The sequence below is a fragment of the Manihot esculenta genome, chromosome 8 (genome assembly GCF_001659605.2).
Source record: "Manihot esculenta cultivar AM560-2 chromosome 8, M.esculenta_v8, whole genome shotgun sequence".
NCBI lineage: Eukaryota > Viridiplantae > Streptophyta > Magnoliopsida > Malpighiales > Euphorbiaceae > Manihot > Manihot esculenta.
The window spans coordinates 28,754,334-28,778,414 of NC_035168.2; the positions used below are offsets into that span (position 1 = coordinate 28,754,334).

At 30.6% G+C, this 24,081-nt stretch overlaps 1 protein-coding gene across 1 annotated transcript; it reads right to left on the reverse strand.

Moving 5' to 3' along the window:
• Nucleotides 1–989: 989 nt before the first annotated feature.
• LOC110620646 lies at nucleotides 990–4,231 on the reverse strand. Its single transcript, XM_021764455.2, has 2 exons — nucleotides 3,476–4,231; nucleotides 990–1,659 (listed from the first exon to the last, which is right to left on the reverse strand). Exons 1-2 carry the CDS (start codon nucleotides 3,904–3,906, stop codon nucleotides 1,419–1,421), a joined length of 672 nt encoding a protein of 223 aa, XP_021620147.1. The 5' UTR covers nucleotides 3,907–4,231; the 3' UTR covers nucleotides 990–1,418.
• Nucleotides 4,232–24,081: the final 19,850 nt, after the last annotated feature.

Here is a 24,081-nt window from a genome sequence, read left to right on the forward strand (position 1 = left end):
AAAACCGCATATATATATAATTATCATCACTGTCTTACTTTATATATGAAATCCTAAATGAAATTAGTACTATGTTATATTTCATTTTATTCATAATTTTTTATCGATTTTATTTTTTTATATATATTAAAAAATATAATTTTTTATTAAATTTTTAATTATATTAATTTTAAATATATTAAATTTAATAAAAAATTAAGATATTTTAAATACCTATTTAAAAAATAATAATTAATGAGAAGTTTTGGAAATAAGATTATAATATAAAAAAAGTAGATAATAATTTTGAGAAAAAAAATAGATAATTATATAATGAAATTTAATTTTTAGAGTAAATTATATTTTAATATCTAAATTTTAATATAATTAACGGATCAGTTCATGCATTTCTAAACGTGAACACTAAAATCTTTATATAATTGATCTCTTCAAATTGGATGTCTTTCCATTCATAATTTCATTAATCAATCGGTCAAAAAGAGTAAATATTTCAAATATCTAAAATATTATCATGAACACTTTAATTTTTTTTAATATTAATAAAAAAAATAATATTATATAAATTATATTTTAATATCTAAATTTTAGCATAATTAATCAATCAATTTTTATATTTTTAAAACTAAATTTTTAAATCCTTTGAAATCTAGCGTAATTTTACCCTAATTTTTATGAACTATTTTTGTATAGATAGAATCTAATGGACTATGGCCCACTATCATTTGACGCTAAGAGGCTATGCCGGGTCTACCTACATTTTCTCCAATTTTTTCCCTTAATCATGACCCTCCTAATCTTTGCCATCTTTGAGATTGTTTGGCAAAAACTTTGCTCTGTCTCTCATTGGCGATTGAATTAAAGTATTATATATTTTGAATTGTTAGCACTTAGCACCAACACAACTGTCATGATCATTCAATGTAGAATAAAATTGCCACGACCCAAATGAGTAAATAATAAATCAAAGTAAAAGGAAACTAAAAACAGAGTTCCGTGCCAAGAATTTTTCATACTTGCTTCACCAAGGAAATACTTTCTCAACAGAATAATACAACCCTCCAGCCAATCGATTCAACGTCCACCACCCACAGCCACATTTACAACTGAAAGTAATTTTCAAGGCAGACCAAGCTCTCACAGTGATGAGGGTATATATAGATTTGACAAGCCCATTGGTGTACTGTTAAAAACAAGGTTGTATTACTATGGCTACCTTTTGACTCCATGAGGCTCTCTACTATTTTTTTCCATCGACAAGAAGACAACAAAGCAACGAATTCTGCAAACAGACTCTTGTATAATGATTCTTTGTTCTATTTGATTCTCTTTCTCTTCTTCTTCTTCTTCTTTTATACATATAAATATATATATAGTTGGGTAGGTTTTTGATTCAGTCTCAGAAGGTTTCTTTTTCCAGTCTATGAGGATGGGACGTTAAAGTGCAAGAGCCATGATATAACAAATGCAAATACCATACAAGCAAGCAGAAAATTCAGGAAGCGATGGCCATGCCAAAAGCTTCGGATTTCTGAATGGTGTGCTGATGCCGGGACTGCAGCCACAGCCACAGTATTGTTAGTCTCATTTGACTGCTCTGTCACCTCAATCTCATTTATTCCAACCACGTTACGAGCAATGGAATGGCAAATCTCACAGGTCCTGATAGATATCAAGTTATCAACTACGATATATTAATATTATAAAAAAAAGGGAGAAAATATATGCTAGAACAAAAATGAGACCATTTTATCATCATGAAAGGAACTACTGAAAGCTGTGTTAACGTTTGTAACATGTTTTAGAGTTCATAAAAGAGAGAAGAGCTCAGTTAGTTTGTTTGCAGAAGATAACTTGAATTTAGAAAATATTTTCCATATAAAATTTTTTTATACAAAATATTTTTCAATAAAAAAACTTATTTTCCATTATTTAATTTTAATTTAAAAAATAAAATATATTAACAAATTTATATATAAAAGTTTTAATAACATTCTCAAAGTATGGAAAATTACTTTCTATTTTCAGGGGAAGTCATTTTCCTTTAAGTGGCTTAAATTTTTATTTGACCCCAGAAAAATATTTTCTGTTAGTGTCCCAAACGTCAGAAAATCTAGAAAATATTTTCCATGAAACAAATTGAGCCTTAACTATGCAAAAATTTATTCATTTGCATAGTGCAAAAAGGTGGTTAGCTGGCAAGCAATGAACTAATAATAAAAGACAACAAACAGAATAAACAAAAGACAAGCAAAAAAGAGAGGTATCAGCAAAATGAGTATATCTCTTTCATATATCAAGTAAAAGATGTCTTGTTCTTCAGAGTTTAAAACAATAAATAAATAAACAGCAAAACCATTCACAGCACGCTAGAAGAACAAAAAATGCAAGCATAATCCAGATTAAAAAGGCTGATACTGCACCAGGCAAAAGAAAATGAAGAAGTGATGAAAGGAAATACTTGTGCCAAACATTTCAATACAACACATCAATTTTTTTGAAAATTTACAAACATAACATTCTGCCATAGTTACCATCCTAAAATTTGCAGGAACTAAGTTTGCCTTCAAAACTCAGCTTAAGAATAATTAGTTATGTTGAATTTCATGATGGTGTAGGATTAAAATCTATATGCTTAAAGGAGATCAAGTAAGCTTGCCACTGCTATTAAAAGCATTCAGATAAAAACTCACCCCAGCAGGTTCTTTCCCCTGTCAAATTTAAAATAATATCCATTCCAAAGCACAATTTCTAACCATTTTCAGCATCTAAATAAGCTTCAATTTTACAATTTGTCATTAAACATGTTAGAGAAACATGTTTAAAGTAGGTGGCTTGTAATTAAAACAAACGTAAACATCAATAGGGGGTCAAATCTCCACTTTGATAAAGAAAGGAGAATCAAAAAGATTCCTACACCTTGAAAAAAGAAGAGAAGTGTTAAGGAATTGTCGGTGCAATTAGGCATGAATCATGAGGACTTGTATCCTAATGCTCTAGTCTTTTGCTTTACTTTTTCCATCAACCTCATCAAGATACGCAAATTCCCTCTATTTTACTTTATGTTTCATGCAATCACAGTTAACTTTATATTATGCTTCACATTCAATTAACTATATTCGGATCATTCACCCAACCTTTCATTCTTTTTCTTTTGCTAGCTTTAATGGTTGATTGTCATATTAGCATTCCTTGTTGGGAAGGAAAACTCAAGTGCTGAAGTGTCAATTATTACAGGCAATTCTTCTTTTTTGATACAATTGTCTTCTACTAGGTTCGAACTCGATAACTCTCAGCCTTATGACTCCATTACCAATAAGCTAAAGCCATGGATTAGTACAGGCAATTCTTAGACTACCATGAACAGTTAAAATGCATCATTTATTGCACAAGAAAATGCATCAGTAATTATTGGCAATAATTCATTACAATCAAAAGAATGTTTTCCCATAATATATGCACTTAAATTTTTACTTACTTGTTTCCTTTAATCTTGAACCAAGCCTCAGCACACTGTCTATGAGCAACAGCCAAATCGTCCTTACAAGAACAACCTAATTCAATGGGAAACCCGGATTCACAGCTGTTGGTTTCCAGACCCAAATGACATATCCTACAATCTCTCTCCACCTTAGCTAAATGAATCTTTGTTTCAGCTACCCGACTTTCACTCTCCACCACCACAGAGCAATCAGACACAGACGATACTCTCCGAGAATCCAGAACTACACCAGCTATAATCTCAGGATCAGATACACAAGCAAAAGTGTAATCGTCATAGGAGCCATAAAACTGAGAGAAACAAGACCCATCTTCTGCATCGAAAAAGCAGGTGCCATCACTTCCTGTGACGGAACGGCGGTGGCTCCCCTGCTCCAAATCGATGTGGGTCATTTCTAAAGCAGACATTTTTGTAAATAAATTTAAAAAAACTTGAATAAAGAACTTGCTGATAGAAACTTGGGTTTTGAGGCGAAGAGATTGAAAGGAAATACTTATAGTTTGGAGCTTTGGATGATGTCAAGGTTGAACAAAAAGAAATGGGTATTGGATTAGGTGACTCTGCAACTCCATTTAACCAAAATAAAAAACTCAAAAAGAAAAAATTATTGAATATTAATTATTAAAGAATGCAAATAGAAGGAGAAAGAGAAACAGAGTCATGCTTTTGGAGAAAAACTTGGACTAGAGACAGAAATTTGCAGGGTGTTGGAGACGCAGACGTGCGAGGACATATCATTGACAAAGCATGAGAATATATTAAAAAAATAAAAAATTAGAATAATGAAACTAATAAAGAAGAAAAAAGAAAAAGGTTGTGCGAATTGGTGTTTCGATGGAATCTCTGTCCAATTCAGATTCTGTACGTTTGATGGAATCAAATTGATGATGTTTGAATCTTTGTTAAGATCCAACGGTCAATATTTGATGGATGCCTACTCCTTTTTTTTTTTTTTTTTTTTTTGAAAATGGGATGCCTACTCCTTATAATGGCAATTTCACTTTGTTTCTTTTCTGAGCTTTGATAATCACTTGTCGGATTAACCATTATTGACTGTCGTTTTCAGTTCGGGAAAACGATGCGTATGAAAATACTATCAATATTTTTCTTGTAATTTTATTAGTGATAATTACAGAAAATTAACCGTGCTTTAGCACATTTTTGAGATAGAATTTTTTAATTTAATTTGTGATAAAAAATTATATAATTTTTTTTAAATATTAATATAATATTTAAAAATTAAATTAAAAATAATTTTTAATTAAAGTATATTATATTTTATTTTTTAAAATTTTATAAAATATATAATATAATTTACATATTTATATTTTTAATTATAAAATTTTATTTTATAATAAAAATAATCAATTTTATTATAATTCATCCTTATATTTTTATAAATTAATCCCTTTTAATTCTACTTTACCCATATATTTTTTAAATTAATTTTTAAATATTATAATTATTTATAAATAAATATCTAATATTTTTATAAATTAACCTCACATGTTATTAAATTTAATATTTATATTTAATAATAAATTAATAAAAATAAAAATAAAATAAAAAATTTTGAAAATTATATCTTAATTCAAGTTCAAAAAATTTTTCTCTCGTCTAATTATTCTACTCTTAATGATTTATTTTTTTTAGTTAATTAGAATAAAAATGAAACAACATACTTTTATTTAATTTTTATTTTATTGTTTCACATTTAAAATATTAAAATTTAATAAAATGAGAAATTAATTTATAAATATAAGAATTTATTAGCAATTACAATACTTAAAAATCAATTTATAAAAATATAAAAATTAATTTTAATTAAAAACATAAATTTTAAATTAATATATTATTTTATTAATAAAAAAATTTAAAGGATAAAACTTAAAAATAGAAACTAAATTATAGATTTATAAAAAATTTGTACTCATTAAGAGTCTTAATTTTTTAGCTAAGATTTGTACTCTCTCAATCACATTCGGAGACTCTATACAATATAATTATTAAAGACTATAATCCAACAAATCTCTATTATACTATGAATTATCAACTCATCAATACTAATTGAAGTTTTAGGAAATATAATAACAAACTCTATTTTTTTACCGTATAAAAGCATATGAATACAAATGTCAAAGACTCTTCTAACACAATTACTCTTAAATTTTATATATCTCATTATACTCACTTACTTTTTCAATTTATCAATTTAAGTATTAAAATAATAATTATTAACGCTGATTGTCAAATTTTTTTTTAATTATTATAAATTAATCAATTTTAATATAGTTTTGATTTAGCCACATAATTCATTTTATTAAAATAATGTTATGAATATTTTAAATTTTATTCCTTTTGAATAAAGTTTTTAAATAGTAAAAAAATTATAAAATAAATTTTAAATTTAATAAATTTAAATTAATATAATAAATTACAAATAAATTTCTAACTACTAAAATTTAAAAATAAATATTTTGTTGACCCTGTACGATAGATGTGATATTACATAAAAGTAAAATTATATGCATATAATACAAACTTATTTCTTATGGGTGATAATTAGATTTAGAAAAATTGTAAAATTAGAGCTATTCGCAACCAACAGTTTCAAGTTAAAAAAAACTATTTTACTCTTTTTTTTCAATCTATATATCTTCATAGCATATGTATTATATATATAATTTTTATTTTATTTTTTATTATTAGTTATTTTTTATTTATTTTAATCATAAAAAATAAAATTTAATAAATAAAAATTATATATATATATTTTTTTTTGAAATAGGGGTTGGGGGAATCGAATCTTAGACCTTTCAAGGCTACAGGATGCACTTTCCACCAGCCTAAGTCTTGGAGTGCAAAAAATTATATATTTATTAAAAATAAAAAAATTTATTAGCTTAATATAAAATAAGTTCTCATAAACTACTAATAATAACTATCAATTAACAATAACAGTTATTAAAAATTAATGATTAATTATATCGGTTAAATCAAACCAATTTGAAATAAATATTTATATTAAAATATATTTCTAGTGATTAATATAGTCCAAATTATTTGTGATTTTTCAATTATAGTTAATTTTTCTTTTATCAATTTTAGCCTAATTTTAAAATGATGGAATATATATGGCTAGTTCAGGTCTAGGCAAAAAGGGAAGGTGTGTTGTCCATATCTGTAAAAAAAAAATAATTTTTTTTAAATTACACTTTAATTTTTAAATTATAATATAATTAATAAATCAATATGTATATTTTTTAAACTGTACATTTAAATCTCTATATTTTTATTTTATTCAATATCTATTTCTCCTTTTTATCAGTAAAAAAATATCTGCATTACTACTCTTTAAATTAGAAATTTTAAGATCTATAATTTTTAAATCAAACACTCTATTCAAGTAATTATTAACACTTAAATCCTTCCATTTTTATATATTAAAACAAATCAGTTCCTAAAATTAAAGTATGCAGTTTTTCTCAAACTTTCTATCATTTTTTTATTTTTTTAGTATAAAATCCAACTAAATATATAATATTTAACTCATTTCTTTTTTATACACAAAGCAATTTGAAAATTTTTAACTTATTACTATTTTTCAATTTTCTGAATATAGAATTCAATTAATCATAAATACTTAATTCCTTCACATTTAATTTACACACTAGTCCATCTTATTAAATTTGATAGATTTCTTAGATTTTCCTTTATTTTCAGCTACTCTTATCTTTTACAGTTAAAACAACCATTAAAAAATAATACTTTCATGCATTCAAACAGTTCATACAATCGAAAAAAAAAACTTTATATAACTAAATTATTTTTACTATTATCACGAGTAATAAAAATATACAAATTAATAATAAAATTTTCCAATTTTCTAATATACATTCAATTTTCTCAAACTTTTCTTCTTATCTCCCTTCACTTTCTTCACTTCATTCTTTATCTTGAAATAATTTTCCTTAACTTTGAATAGCTCTTCGTTATCTTTTCAAGTAAAGCTACCAAATTAGTTATTCATTCAACCTGTCAGTAACTTTCGAAGAAGAGAATGAGAAATAAAAAAGGAGGATTTGAATTTTTAGATGTAAAAGTTTCTTTTATATATGTTGTATGGTACGATAAGAGTATTGTGGGAAGAAAAATTACCTTTGTAACGACCCGAAAACCGGACCGCTATCAGCGCTAGGATTCAGATCGACTTAAGGTCGCCGGAACTCGTAGCAAGCGTACTATACCTCCTGTGTACCTGATAAAATCCCATACATGATCATACATGACAACATAAACATAAACATTCCATGAACCATGGCTCAACCTGTGCATGTATCATAAACTGAAATATAAAACTTAATACTAGAGCCCTCATCAAATACTCTAATATGGTAAACATTATATGCCTCAAGCTTGATTCAAACATAACTCATAATTAAAACTTTTACATAAGGATCATGTCAATGGGGATTACAATGATAAAAACTAGGACAAAGCACAATTATAATCCATTATACAATACATGTCCACAAATATTCTATTACATTAAACTATACCAGCTACTATGCTGGCTTCCCGCACTATCTTCAACCCTGCAAACTTGGGGTTAGGGGAAAGGAATAAGCTACAAGAGCCTAGTGAGCAGAACGTAAAAACAGTTTAATAAACATATGCCCGTATGAAATGCGTCACAATATAAATAATTCACATCAAGATGGACTTGTCACCAGTAACCCTCTACATAATCTAATGTGCCCGGCCCTCGACGGAGCTCCTTAGAACTTTCGCTTAAACATAACATAACATATCCATAAATGTCAGGGGAGTAGAATGGGTCTCGACCTAGACTTTCTCTTACATATTGCCAGGGACGTAGTATGAGCCTCGACCTGGACTTCCGTATCATATCATATCATATCATATCATATCATATCGAGGGCTAGTGGGTCATCCAATATCCATCCACAACAACAGTAAATTATGCAATGGATATTCGTGAATTGTAATGCAAAATAACCTAATACATAAACATGGCATTCGTGATGCATGAACATGCCTAAAAAGTTTGATTGCTTTAAAACAATAGATTAGTTTAGTTCTACTCACCTCTGGCTGACGCTTGCCTAACACTGTAGCAGCTGACTCACTGCTGGCCTCTACGGTCTCCTAGGTTCGATCCTACATAGATGGACTCAAATGAGGGACCAAACATAACTATTACATGACTCTAAACAACTCCCAAAAACCCCCTAAAACATACCAAATGGGCAGGGGACTTTCGGCGGCAGGTTAGGCGGCCGAAGGTCCTCCACAAATCTGAAAGTCAGGGGCTTTCAGGGGCAGGTTCGGCGGCCGAAGGTCCTCCACAGATCCGAAAGTCAGGGATTTTCGGGGGCGGGTTCGGCAGCCGAAACCCCAACACAGATATGAAAAGTCATGCTTTCGGGGGCAAATTAGGCGGCCAAAAGGCTGCCTCCCATGCAGGTTCAGCGGCCGAACCTTGCTTCGGCGGCCGAACTTGGGTTCTCCAGCTAGGCAGAACCCGATTCTACCCTATACATTCAGCCACCCAAAACTCTCAAATCCTCACACCCAACTCCTCAAAACATGCATACTCACTCATCAAGTATAAGGGGCACAAAAACTAGCCTAAACCACAAAGAAACAACCATAAAATATCACAAGAGCAAGCATTCATCATCAAAACTAACACAAGCCTTAAAACCTTATATCTAACCATTTCATGCATTTTTAACCCTTTACCCCTTCTTAACACTCGTTTAAAACATAAAGTAAGGATCTAAGCTTATCTCTGGGAGATCTAGGAGTGACAGCAACCCCGACATGGAGATGAGTCCAAACGGTCTTCGGAAGTCTCTAAGGTTTCAAAACTCAGATTTAAGCTCAAATCTTTAAAAACGATGGAAAACTCATGAATATTTTGAAGGATTTGAAGGAAAAACAACAAAATCAACAATGGGAGGGCAAGAACTCACCTTTGCCTGAAAATGGAGAGAGAAACTCTCCCATTTTCAGACTGGAGGCCTCTTATAGATGGCTGGGCAGACCACCTTCGGGGGCCGAAAGGAGAGCTCCCGCGGCAGCATCATGTTCGGCGGCCGTACATGAAGGTTCGGCGGCTGAACCTGGTTTTTCCCCTCCAAAGCATTTTTCTTTCTTTTAAAATTCTTTAACATAAAAACCAACAATAAAACCATAAAATTCATTTTGTAAAAAACTTATTTTATCCTTCTAAGAGGTTCCGGCATCCGAGATTCCGGATTTCAATGGGGATTCCATCGGAATGTTAGAATTCCGACGCCGGAGTCTAGCCGGAAATTATAACGTTTCAGAATTTTAACCAGCTATCTACCTTTGAACTCACTGAGAAATTGATGGAAGGAATATGCATTTAGACGGAATGAAAATAAAGAGATTTAAATATTTAATTTTAAAAATAAAAAATTAAACTATTAATTATACTATAATTATGAGATTAAAATGAAATTTATCATTGTTTTTTTCTAATTTATGGATCAACTTGGGCGAAATCCATAATTATTAATGGCAAATAGCTGCATTTTTTTTTTTACTGACAAAACGCAGCAGTTTCAGTGAATCCTGAAGCCTCCATTTGAAGAAAGTATAAGCTTTCTTGCCTTCAACATTAAAAGAAATAAGAAGTTGTGGCATGACATCATATGAGAAGGCTGTTTTTTTTTATATAATTTAATTAAAAAAATTCGATAAGTTGTTTGGAATATTGTTGAAGAAGATACAATCTAAGAGAGATGTATATAAAAAATATTTTTTAATAAAATAATTTATTTTTTATTTTTTAATTTTAATTTAAAAAATAAAATATATTAATAAATTTATGTACAAATAATAAAATTCTCAAAATATGGAAAATATTTTCTTTTTAAAATGACTTTTCTAATAAAAAAATATTTTTTATAAATTAATTTTCTTGAATACTCTAGAAAAATACTTTTCATAAAATATATAAAATCCTAAATTAAGACTGTTGTTATGAATTTATACGAATTTCGAGTTTAAATTTAGTTTGTTAATTTTTTTTTGAGTTCAAGCTCAATTTAAATTTTATTTCTTTCAAATTCAAACTAAATATTAATAAAATTAAATTTATTTTATTTAATAAATGAGTATAAATGATTCCATCTTTTATTGAATTTAGTTTTAAATAATTTATAAATAATTTAATTTATTTATAAATATAATAAATTTTATTTTAAATTAATAAAATTAAAATTAAATAATTTTAATTATATATATATATATATATATATATATATATATATATATATATATATATATATATATATATATAAAGCTAGTTGGCAAATATATAAATTAGAACTCTTAAAATCTTAACCATATCTCAAAACTTTAAAGTGCAATTAAATTATAGAAATTTAAATTTTAATGACTTCAAAAAAAAAAAAAGAAATTTAAATTTTAAAAAATTGAAATTTGAATTATAAAGAATTTAAACTTAATTTTGTTATAACATTAATCTCTACTTATTTAACTAGATTTTTAATTTGGTTTAAGGAAAACAAATATTAAATTGAATTTCCGTGACCTTGTCACTTGATGCATCACCGCCAGTATTATCGTCTTCATCAAATTTTCTGTCTTTGATTTAAAAACATTCTTTGAATTGTAAATATTTCTTGTTTGTAATTCCAATTTGATTGTGGCAAGTCCATGAATTTTCTGCTGTAGCGGACACTTACTAAAAATTCTAATGGTATTCCTAACTTTTATCATTCTTAAAATTTAAGAAAATTACCAATAAAAAATCTTTTTTTAATTAAAAAAGTTAAATTATTTTTAAGAAAAGTAATTTTCTCTTAACTTTGAAAATCTTAAAAATATTATTATATATAAAGTTATTAATATTAGAAAATAAATTATTTTCATGAAAAGTATTTTACACAGAATAATATTTTTATATAAATTATTTTTCATAAGTAAAAGATTATGAATATATAAATTACACTTGACAAGTAAGGTTTCATTAGATTAGATGTATATATATAGGTAGAGAGAGAGATTGTAAAAATATAAAGTATTGAACGAAGAAACTGTTACGTGCAATGCAAGCAACAACTCTTTGACAGAGAAAAGAGCGGAGCAGCTAATTTGATTGTGGGGTAGGATTAGTGCTTTTCTTTTTGTCTTTTTTCTCTCGTAACAAGCAGTTTTAAGAATAATGTATGGTTGGGCTTTAGTGGATTCAGTCTAATTAATCCATTAATTTCAGAATAGTTAATGTGGGTCTCCTCTCTTATTCATCTCCATGCAGCTCCTCTCTACCCCTCTCATGCAGCCGTGGGGCCTCTTGCATGAACAATCTGGTGCTTCATCTGTGTTGGCTAAGTTGTGTAGGTTTTTATTAGATCTGAATGATTGTGTTCTTTATTTTGGTTTTCTTCTTGATTTTTTTTTTTCGTTTTTCTTGGACGGTTTTCTTCTAAATATGTAGAAGATGATAACTATAGATTTTCTTATAAATATTACATTATATTATATTTTTAATATTATAAAATTAAAATTTAAAATTATTATAATGAATTTTTATAATTTTTTTATAAGAATAGAGAATAAATTTTATTGTACTTAAATTATAGTTTTATTAGTTTTTAGTTTAAATTATTAGCATTGATTTTTGATATTATGATTTATTACTTTAATAATTTATAATTTTTTATTTTAAAATTAAATATATTATTAATAATTAAAACAAGACCATATTATCTAAAGTTTTTATATTATCATCAAATTATTTATAACAATATCTAATAATTTTATATTATCAAATTATCACTTTAATAATTTATAATTTTTATAATTATCATCCACTTTAAAATGATATTTTAAATATCATTGTTAATAATTTTAAAAATAAGATATATATATATAATTTTAATCTTACAAATTTAAACATTTTTTTAAATAATTAGAATTATAATAATATTTTAATGTTTTTATTAAAAATTTGAATTGTTATTTATTATCGTTTATTATTCTACGATTATTTTTTTAATTTAAAATTTTTATTTAATAATTTAATATTATAAAAGTTAAATTTATTTTAATAATATTATCTTAATTTTGATATTTTGTTTATTAATATATATAACTAAAATTTAAATATTTATTTATAATAGATATTAATTTTTTACTTTAATATTCAAATTTAATTATTGATAGTTAAAAGAATAACATATTATCTAATAATTTTATATCATCAAATTATTTATATTTTTCATAATTATTTAAACTTCAATTTAAAATTAAAATATTTATTAAAAATTATATTTTTATCAAAATTAATAATATAAAAAAAAATCTAAATTGAAAGATACCACAAATCAACAAATAGAAAGCTTATCAGATAGTTCGAAATGAGAGCTAACAAATATCATCAAATATCATCAGAACAATTATAACGCTAAATCAATTAAGAAATTAAAAATTATGAACCTCTAGACAGTCCATATAAAATGAATAAAATATTATTTTTTAAATTTTATTATTTAAAAATTTAATCTTAATTTCGTAAATGTTTATTTAAATATTTTAAAATATTTTTAGTCCCAATTTTAAATTCATATATTTATCTCATCCATTTATCAAAATAAAAATCAATATAAATATAATTATTTTAATTTAGTTTATATTAACTTATAATTTTTCATTTCAATACATAAAATTTAAATATAAAAATAATCTTCTATAATAAAATTTAATCAAGAATATTTTCAATTCATTTAATTTTAAATAAACTAATATATAAATAAATAATTAATTTAAATTTTTTTAAATAATAATAGATTATAATTATTTTTTAAAAACTTATAATTTAACTTAAGATAAAATTTAAATACAAGTAATTTAAATAATAAGAGAATTTTTTCTTGATAAAATTTAATCAATTATAATTTAAATATTAAGAAATTTTCTCAATCAATTTAAATTTAAATAAAATATTAATGTAATTCAATTAAAAATTTTTAAATAATAATAAATTTAAAATTAATAAAATATAATAAAAATACTTTAAAAAATTCCAATATTCCCTCTCTTTCTCAAATTTATTTATAATATAGATGAGCCGAGAAAAAATAGCCCGGCCGCTAAATATAAAAGAATATACAGACATGTACACACATTTATATGTAATATATGTACCGACACATAGAACCGAGCAGTATTCGGTTTAAATTAAAAAAATTATCAAATTAAATTAATTTGAAAATTTAGTTTGATTTTTTATTCAATTCGGTTCGGTTCAATTTTTAATTTCAAAAATTTCAGTTATTTCAGTTTAATTCGGTTTTGATCAGAAAAAAATTGAAAAAATCGAACCGAACCGATTAGTGATAATAATATATTATTTTTAATAATATAGAGAAATTAAATCATATTAAGATTAAAATATTTTAATTAAATTTTAAAATGCTAAAAATAAAGTGTAAAAAATAAAAAAATTATTAAAAATCAAAACCGATCAAATCAAATCGAATCAAACTGAATCAGACCGGTTTGATTTAATTCAATTTCTGACCAAAATTAATTCGATTCGGTTTTTATAAATACTAAAATTTTAATTTTTGGTTTATTCGGTTCGGTTCGATTTTAAACCGAACCGACCGAATGCTCACCCCTAACTGCCTGGATGGCTGGCGGACACTTTTCTCATTTAGATTGTGAACTAAAAAAAACTCTATAATTGTTTGCTATTTGGGTGAGTGGTGGACAGATACTTAGATTCTTGTATAATACATTGTAGTAAAATTAGGAATTATATGCATTGTTCTTGTGCATGAGTTAAGTGATACAAGGTGAATCAGTGTATTATTTAATTATTTCGATCTTGATAAATTATTGAATTTGCCAACATTGGTATCAAAGTCGGTTCTTTCGCCATGGTTTTATTTTTTTTTAAATTATTATATATGCTTAATTTTTTTTATTTAAATATATTTTAGGTAAATATCTTAAATTGCTTATATCATGCTCCATACATTTTCTTAAAAATGTAAAGTTAGTATCATTGGGAAGCTTTTGAAATAAGTTTTCTAATGATATATTGTATTTATTTTTTTATTTTATATTTAATTAAGATATAAACTATCAAAATTGAGACCTTTTTGATATAATTTTTTTTCTTAGAATGTTTATAGAACATGTTATTTTAATCACGCTAAAACTTAGCTGAAGGCATACTTTAAAATTTGTTAGTTTGTGATAAAATTAAATCACAAAAAGTCTTAGGACACTACAATCCTATAACAAAAAAGATTCAAAAAAAAAAAAATCATTGGAGCTTGTGAGATGCTGGTTTCAAGCTAACTGATCCAGACCCAAGCACGCAGCACTAGGCCACGGCCCAGGCCCGCAGCACTAGGCCACAGCCCAGGCCCGCAGCACTAGGCTACGTCCAGACCCCTAAACCCTAAACTCAACTATATTTTAGTTTTAATCAGTAGTTGACCCCTAAAAAATGCACGTGGACCTAAGCACGCAACATCAGGCTAAGCCTAGGCCCGTGGCACTGACCGTGTCTAGACTTCTAAACCCTAAACCCTAAACTCAATTATTCGTATCTTAGATTTTAATTGCGGCCGACCCCTAAAAAAGGCACGTGTAAAAAAAATATTGAAGAAAAATGTTTCACAATTGATTTACCAAAAATAAAATATAAATCCATGAATAATTTCTTTTGAAAATTATTATTATCTATGTAGTTTGTTGATGTTACTTTGAATAATTTTATAGTGAACAATTTATCTTTCATTATTTTATGATTTTACATAATATGTTTTTTTTAATGAATCGTTAATTGTTCATTATTTTTATATCATATGTTGATATATGGTGTATTGAATTGATATTTCTAGATATTAATCATAAAATATTTTAAAACTCTTAAATTATAAATAATTTAAAACATGAATATTAATATAATTACGGAGATTTATAATTTAGTCCCTGGATATTGCCATTAGTAATAAATCAGTCCATACATTTTTAGAAATCTATTAAAACATCCTTATTTTTTTTTCCGTCAACGAAATAGTCCTTCCATCATTTCTTCCGTTAAAAATAGATAAAGGACGAGAGAGAAATATTTTAAAATCCAATTTTACCCTCAAATAAAACCCCTTATTTAGTCATTGGATATTGCTATTATTAACAAGTCAGTCCCTATATTTTCAGAAATCTATTAAAACGTCCTTATCTTTTCTCATATCTATTAAAATGAACTTATCTTTTTTTATATTTATTAAAATGTCCTTATCGTTTTTTTCCGTCAACGAAATAGTCCCTCCTCCTCCTCCTCCTCCTCCTCCTCCTTAAAAAAGAAGAAAAAGAAGAAGAAGAAGAAGATGATGATGATGATGATGATGAAGAAGAAGAAAAAGAAGAAGAAGAAGGAGAAGAAGAAGATGATGATGATGAAGAAGAAAAAGAAAAAAAAGAAGAAGAATCTCCTCCTCCTCCTCCTCCTGCTTAAAGAAGAAGAATAAAAAGAAAAATTGAAGAATAATCAAAGAAGAAGAAGAAGAGAAAAAAGAACCAAAGAAGAAGAAAAAGAGGAGGAAGAATCAATGAAGAAGAAGGAGGAGGAGGAAAAGAATGGGGGGTAATTTGGTCTTTTACTATATTTTTAATGGCAAAAATAGATGAAATGACTATTTTGTTGACGAAGAAAAAAAAAGGACGTTTTAATAAGTTTCTGAAAATGCAGGGACTGATTTGTTAATAATGGTAATATCCAATGACTAAATTGTAAATCTCCCATATAATTAATTATGATTAATTTTTATAAAATAATTATTAATATAATTCATTATTATTAAGGTTAATGTATGTATCAACTAAGACATTAACTCATGTGTAAAAATATCTCTAATTTAGACTAAGAATAATATCTGTTTCTAAATTTTTTTTAGCTTATCTTAATAAGTGAGAGAAGCTAAATGAGGATAAATATAAAATCTAAGGTAAGAAAATACAATATGTGCTTGAGGAACTAATAGCTCTAAAATCTCTTAATCTAGTTATGGAAATATTAGAATAGGTCAACACGGTCTAGCATATGCTAGACTATTAGGCATATGATGTTTGGAAAAGTAAATTCAAATACTCACATCATTTTGGTGAGCAATATGTTGATATTATTATACTTGAGTTTACAAAAATATGATTTAACAATAGACATATGGTCTGCATCTGAAAGTGAGGTTTGATGAAATTTTGGTCATCAATCTTATGGCTTACATTATATAATCAAACAATTATAAGAAAAGTTATCATCATAATATAAAAATGTGTATAAATATCTCTAATTTAGACTAAGAATAATATTTGCTTCAAATCATTTTTAGCTTATCTTAATAAGTGAGAGAAGCTAAATGAAGATAATTATGAAATCTAAGATAAGAAAATACAGTATGTACTCGAGGAACTAAAAGCTATAGAATCTCTTAATCTAGTTATGGAAATACTAGAATAGGGCAACACGGTCTAGCATATGCTAGACTATCGGGCATATAATGTTTGGAAAAGTAAATTGTAACGACCCGGAAACCGAACCGCTACCGGCGCTAGGATCCAGATCGGCTTAAGGCCGCCGAGACCCGTAGCAAGCCTCACATACAACCTGTACAATTGGTATAATCCCATACATGATCAAACAAAACATAAAAACAACTGTAAACTCTTCTCTATATACCAGGCTTAACCTGAGCATGCTCTAAAACTACTCTGTAAGTCCGATGTGAGATCCCTTAGATCCCTGAGCGTTCTCGCTCAGCACACGGTACTCAAAAGGCAAACCCCTTACTGGAACCCTCATCAAATGCTCCACTTGGGTTAACATAACATCTGTTAAACCTGGTTCAACACATATATCATTATAAAATATAATAATATACAGATCATGTACAAAGAGGATCAACCAACTCTAGGGCCAAGCACAATTCTATCATCAATAAACATTACATGACTAGGCATCATTTTACAATACATGTCCACTACTGCTATTACATAGACTTCACTCTAGCCGCTATCCCGTGCTCTCTCTGACCGGCCCTGCAAAACTGGGAATTTGGGAGAGGGATGAGCTACTAAAGCCCAGTGAGCAGAACAATAAAACAGTTCATTAATTATATGCTTTCATGAAATGCGCCACAGCACAAACATTTCACATCACGAATTGGACATGACCTCAAAACTCCCTCTGTCGGTGCCCGGCCCCCAAAGGAGCTCACACAGGTCTTATCTAACATAATGCCCGGCCCCTAAAGGAGCTCACACAGGACTTTCATTACATAACGAATCTTGGGCTATTGAGGTCGGCTTGGTCCATCCACATCAACAGTAAATAATGCAATGCATCATATTCGTGACACTAGTGCAATCAACCTATTACATATAATCATGATGCATGAATATGCTTTAGGCATTTGATTTTTCTTTTAAATAAAAGATTAGTTTAGTTCCACTCACCTCTGCTCCTCTAGCAGATACTGGACTAACGCTGCACTGACTACCACTGAGGGCCTCCTTGGTTCCTCGGGTCCGATCCTACAATGGAGGACTCAAATAAGGTACCAATCCACTTAAACATAATTCTAAACATTCCCCCAAAAACCCCCTAAAACACCTCAAGCATGTATGGAAAAACAAGCAAAGAAAGGCTGGACAGGGCACCTTCGGCAGCCGAACCCCCTCTCCAAATCCGAAAGGCAAGCATTTTCGGCAGCCGAACCCCCTCTCCAGATCCGAAAGGCAGGCATCTTCGGCGGCACCTTCGGCAGCCGAACCCCCTCTCTAGATCTGAAAGGCAGGCATCTTCGGCGGCCGAACCTTCCTTCGGCGGTCGAAAGTCTGCTTCCAAGCCGAAACTCAACTTTCAGGGGCAAGGTTAGGCGGCCAAACCATGCATCCACAGGCAACTTCGACGGCCGAAACTTCCTTTGGCGGCTGAACCTGAGTTCGTCCAGAACTCAGCCTTGCATGCATACAAGCCTCCCAAACCTTCCAAACACCTAAAACAAGCATCCAACCTCTCCAAAACATGCATAAACCCTTAACCATGCATAAAGGAGCTTAACACAAGCTTAAACTCCCACAAACAACATCATAAAGCATACATAGGCATAAAGGGTACATAAACCCTATCATGCACAACCATGCAAAACTCATGCAACTCATGCATTCCTAAACCTTTTCCCTTCATAAAACTCATTTAAAACACCATAAAAGCTAAGGATCTACACTTACCTCTTGAAGATCAAGAGTTGGTGCGACCCAAACTTGAAAATCTGGAGATCCAAGCTCCAAAAGTCTCCAAGCTCCACCTCTTTGCTCCAAGCTCACAACTCTTCAACACAAGGAGAAAACTCATGAAAACCTTGAAGGATTTGAAGAAAAACCATGAAAACAACCAAAGGAGAGCATGAACTCACCTTGGCCCAAGGATGGAGAGAAAATTCCCCCTTTTCTCGGACAAGGGGCCTTTTATAGGCGGCTTGATCAACCATTTCCGACGGCCAAACCTGCATGCAAACCTCTACCACGTTCGGCGGCCGAACATGGATTTCGGAGGCAGCAAAACCATGCAATGTTCGGCGGCCGAACTTCACTTTCGGCGGCTGAACCTGACAAATGCCTCCTTGGTCTTTTCTCTTCAAAAATCAAATCCTTTACATTCAAAACCATAAAACACTTAAAAACCTTTTAGCAAATCTTTCTCTTTTACCCTTCTAGGAACCTCCAACATCCTCGAATTCCAGATTCCAACGGAAATCCCTCCGGAAAGTAAGAATTCCGATGCCGGCGTCTAGCCGAGTATTACATAAATTCAAATACTCATATCATTTTGGTGAGCAATATGCATGATATTATTATACTTGAGTTTACAAAAATATGATTTAACAATAGACATATAATTTGCATCTGAAAGTGTGGTTTGATGGAATTTCACACATCAATCTTATAGCTTACACTATATAATAAGACAATTATAAGAAGAGTTCTCATCATGATATAAAAATATGTACTAAGATCATGAGTAGTACAGTGAATAAGCTAAAAGATGCTTGTCATATTTTGATTGATAGATAGAATGTTCAAGCGGTCATATGCTCTTTGCCCAAACACCTAAAATCACATGAAAAATGCTATTTACCTACAATATCCATATTAAGTATGGAAGATGTTATGCGCTTCTTAGAGCTAGAGTATGAATGCCTGCGTTTAAATCTATTGAGTACAAAACTGTACATAACTAGTTCTAATTCCTAAAGAAGAAAGGGAAAATATCAAGGAATAGAAAAATTTAAGCCCAATAAAAAATAACAATAAAGGGAAGGGCAAAGGTCCTTTCGGATAGACGAAAGAAAACATTGCTAAAGTTAAATGTTTAACTGTATAGAACAGGATCGAAATACCTTTGTGAAATTTTGATGACTTCTTCTATGACTATGAGCAAGATGGATATTCATTAGGAAATAATCCCAAAGTAGAGATGAAGAGTTTAAACACATACGAACTTGATATATGTAGTAAGCAATTCAGTTTCTATATAATATCCAATTTGTTCTATAAATTTAATGGAATTTATTATTTGTGTTGGAGTTGATATTGATTAAACTTTTTTTTTTCATGAACTAGGTGCAAACTTGTTTTAAGTGCAAGTTCTAGTGGTTCTAGATATTTCATGAATACTCATACCGGCTTAGAAGTTATATGTAACTTCAATAGTATATTTTTTTTTCTATTTTATAACTTTTAATACATCTATGAACGATGTAAATACGTGGTATGCTATGCTTGGCCACATAGGTTAAAAGATATACAACGATTAATCAAAGTGAGCCTATTAGGTAATATTAACAAAGTAGATATGTCAACTTGTAAATATTGCTTAACTTGAAATTATCTAGGAATAAAAGCTGAATTTCTTGTGTTTAATATTTTCTAGTAAAGGTGATTATATGTGTGATGTAACGACCCGGAAACCGGACCGCTACCGGTGCTAGGATCCAGATTGACTTAAGGTCGCCGGGACCCGTAGCAAGCCTAATATACATCCTGTATACCTGTTAAATCCCATACATGATCATACATATACGTAAAAACTGTAAACTTTTTCTTTTCATTTACCAAGCTTAACCTGTACATACTCATACTCATAAACATAAATCTCTCACTGGAGCCCTCATCAAATGCTCCAATGGGGTAATATACCATACATTAAGCTTGGATAAACATAATCATCATAAAACATTATATTAGATCATGTATAAAAAAGGGATTAACCATACATATTAGGGTCAAGCACAATACTAAACCTCAATATACATCATTACATTACATGACTGTTCAATATTTTACATTACATGTCAATTCATCATGTCCACTACTACTCTATTACATAGACCTCTCTTTTACCCTTGACAACTTTCTGGACAGTCTCTGACCTGCACACCTGGGGGTTAAGGGAAGGGGGTGAGCTACTAGAGCCCAGTGAGCAGAATAATAAAAACATTTAAAATATATGCTATCATAGAATGCATCACATCACAGACAAATCACATCAAAGATGGGATTGTCACCAATAGTCCTCTACATGCCAATAGTGCCAGGGGCGTAGAATGGGCCTCGACCTGGTCTTTCTCTCAACATAGTGCCAGGGGCGTAGAATGGGGCTCGACCTGGACTTCCATACCATACTGTATCATCATCATATCATATCATACGAGGACTAAAGGATCATCCAATATCCATCCACATCATCATCATATTATGCAATGCAACATATTCGTGAATTCTAATACATACAACCTAGTATATATATCAGGGCAATCTTGATGCATGAACATGCTCAAAATTCATTTACTTTAAAACGTAAAGATCTGTTCTACTCACCTCAGGCTAGCTCTGAAAAGACTCTGAAGCAGCTATCTCACTGCTGAAGTCCTCGGTTCCTCGGGTCTGAACCTACACAGGTGGACTCAAATGAGGGACCAAACATAGACTAACATAACTCTAAACATCTCCCCAAAAACCCCCTAAAATATCACAAAACACTCATGCAAAACAGGCAAAGGAAGGTTGGACAGGGGACCTTCGGCTGCACCTTCGACGGCCGAACCCCCCTCCAGATCCGAAAGTCATGCACCTTCGGCGGCACCTTCGGCGGCTGAAGGTTCCCTCCAGATCCGAAACTCATGCATGTTCGGCGGCAGGTTCAGCGGCCGAAACTCCCCTCCAGAGCCGAAAGTCCAACTTTCGGGGACAGATTTCGGCAGCCAAAACAAGCCACCACAGGCAGGTTCGGCGGCCGAACATGGCTTCGGCTGCCGAACTTGAGTTCTTCCAAAGTGGCAGAACTCAGCCTCTCTTATGCACAAATGCCTCCCAAACTTTCCAAACATGCATTCAGCTATTCTACAACATGCATACACAAGCAAACAAGCATATAGGGGTCTCAAACTATCCTAAACCCCAACAACAACACATATAGCAACTCATACTACATACATTATCCATAAACTCAACATAAACCCTAACATTAATCAACTAACTTAAACATGCATTTCTACCCCATAAACCCTCATAAAACTTGCTTAAAACATTGAAGAAGGTGAGGATCGACGCTTACCTCTTGAAGATCGAGAGAGGGTGTGACCTAACTTGGAGATTTGGGGAAAACGGGTTCCGGAGGTCTCCAAGCTTCACAACTTCGATCTAAGCTAAAAAATCTTCAAAACCAAACTAAAACTTGTAAAAATCATGAGAGACTTGAAGAAAGAACTCAAGATCGACAAGGGAGGATGGAGACTCACCTTGACCGGAAATGGGGAGAGAAAACGCGCCCATTTCGGATAGGGGACCCCTTTATAGGTGGCTGGCCATGTAACGACCCGGAAACCGGACCGCTACCGGCGCTAGGATCCAGGTCGGCTTAAGGCTGCTGAGATCCGTAGCAAGCCTAACATACATCCTGTGTACCTGTTAAATCCCATACATGATCATACATATACATGAAAATTTTAAACTTTTTTCTTTCATTCACCAAGCTTACCCTGTGCATGCACAACTCATAATCATAAACCCCACACTGGAGCCCTCATCAAATGCTCCAATGGGGTAACATATTATACATTAAGCTTGGTTTACATTAACATCATTAAAAAGATCATGTACCTAGAAGGGATCAACATACTAGGGTCAAGCACAACTCTAAACCTCAATAAACATCATTACATTACATTACGGTACTATACTTTACATTACATTATTTTCATGTTCACATCTAGCTATTACATAAAACATGACTTCTTTACTCTTGCGGACTTCCTGGTCTATCCCAAACCTGCAAACCTGGGGGTGATGGGAACGGGGTGAGCTACTAGAGCCCAGTGAGCATAATAGTAAAATATTATGTTTAAAACATATGATCTCATGGAATGCATCACATCACAAACAAATCACAATCAAGGATGGACTTGTCACCAATAGTCCTCTACATATCAAATAGTGCCAGGGGCGTAGAATGGGCCTCGTCCTGGTCTTTCGCTTATCATAACATAATACAACATAGCATTCCAATAATGCCAGGGGCGTATAATGGGCCTCGACCTGGTCTTTCTCTTAACATAATGCCAGGGGCGTAGAATGGGCCTCGTCCTGGACTTTCATACCATACCATACCATATCATCATCATATCATATCATACAAGGACTAAAGAATCATTCAATACCCATCCACATTATCATCATATTATGCAATGCAACATATTCGTGAATTCTAATGCAACATCCTAATATATCTCATGGCATTCGTGATGCATGAACATGCTCAAAAAAACTGATCTATTTGCTTTGAAATATAAAGAGTTATTCTACTCACCTCAGGCTAGCTCTAAAAAGACACTGAAACAGCTATCTCACTGCTGGGGTCCTCGGTTCCTCGGATCCGAACCTACACAAGTGGACTCAGATGAGGGACCAAACATACATGAACATGACTCTAAACAACTCCCCAAAAACCCCCTAAAACACCTTAAAACAATCATATAAAACATGCAAGGGAAGGCTGAACAGGGCACTTTCGGCGGCAGGTTCGGCGACCGAAAGTCCCTCTAGAGCCGAAACTCAGCCACTTTCGGCGGCACCTTCGGCGGCCGAAAGTGGTTCCAGAGCCGAAACTCATGCATGTTCGGCGGCCGAAACTCCCTTCCAGAGCCGAAAGTCCACTTTCGGGGGCAGGGTTCGGCAGCCGAAAGCTTGCCTCCACAGGCAGTTTTGGCGGCTGAAAGTCCATTGGGTTGCCAAACCTGAGTTCTTCCAAAGTGGCAGAACTCAGCCTCCACATGCACATTTGCCTCCCAAACCATTCCAACATGCATTTAGCTATTCTACAACATGCATACACAAGCAAATAAGCATATAGGGGTCTCAAACTAACCTAAACCCCAACACAAATATATAAAGCAACTCATACAGCACACATTATCCAAAAAACTCAA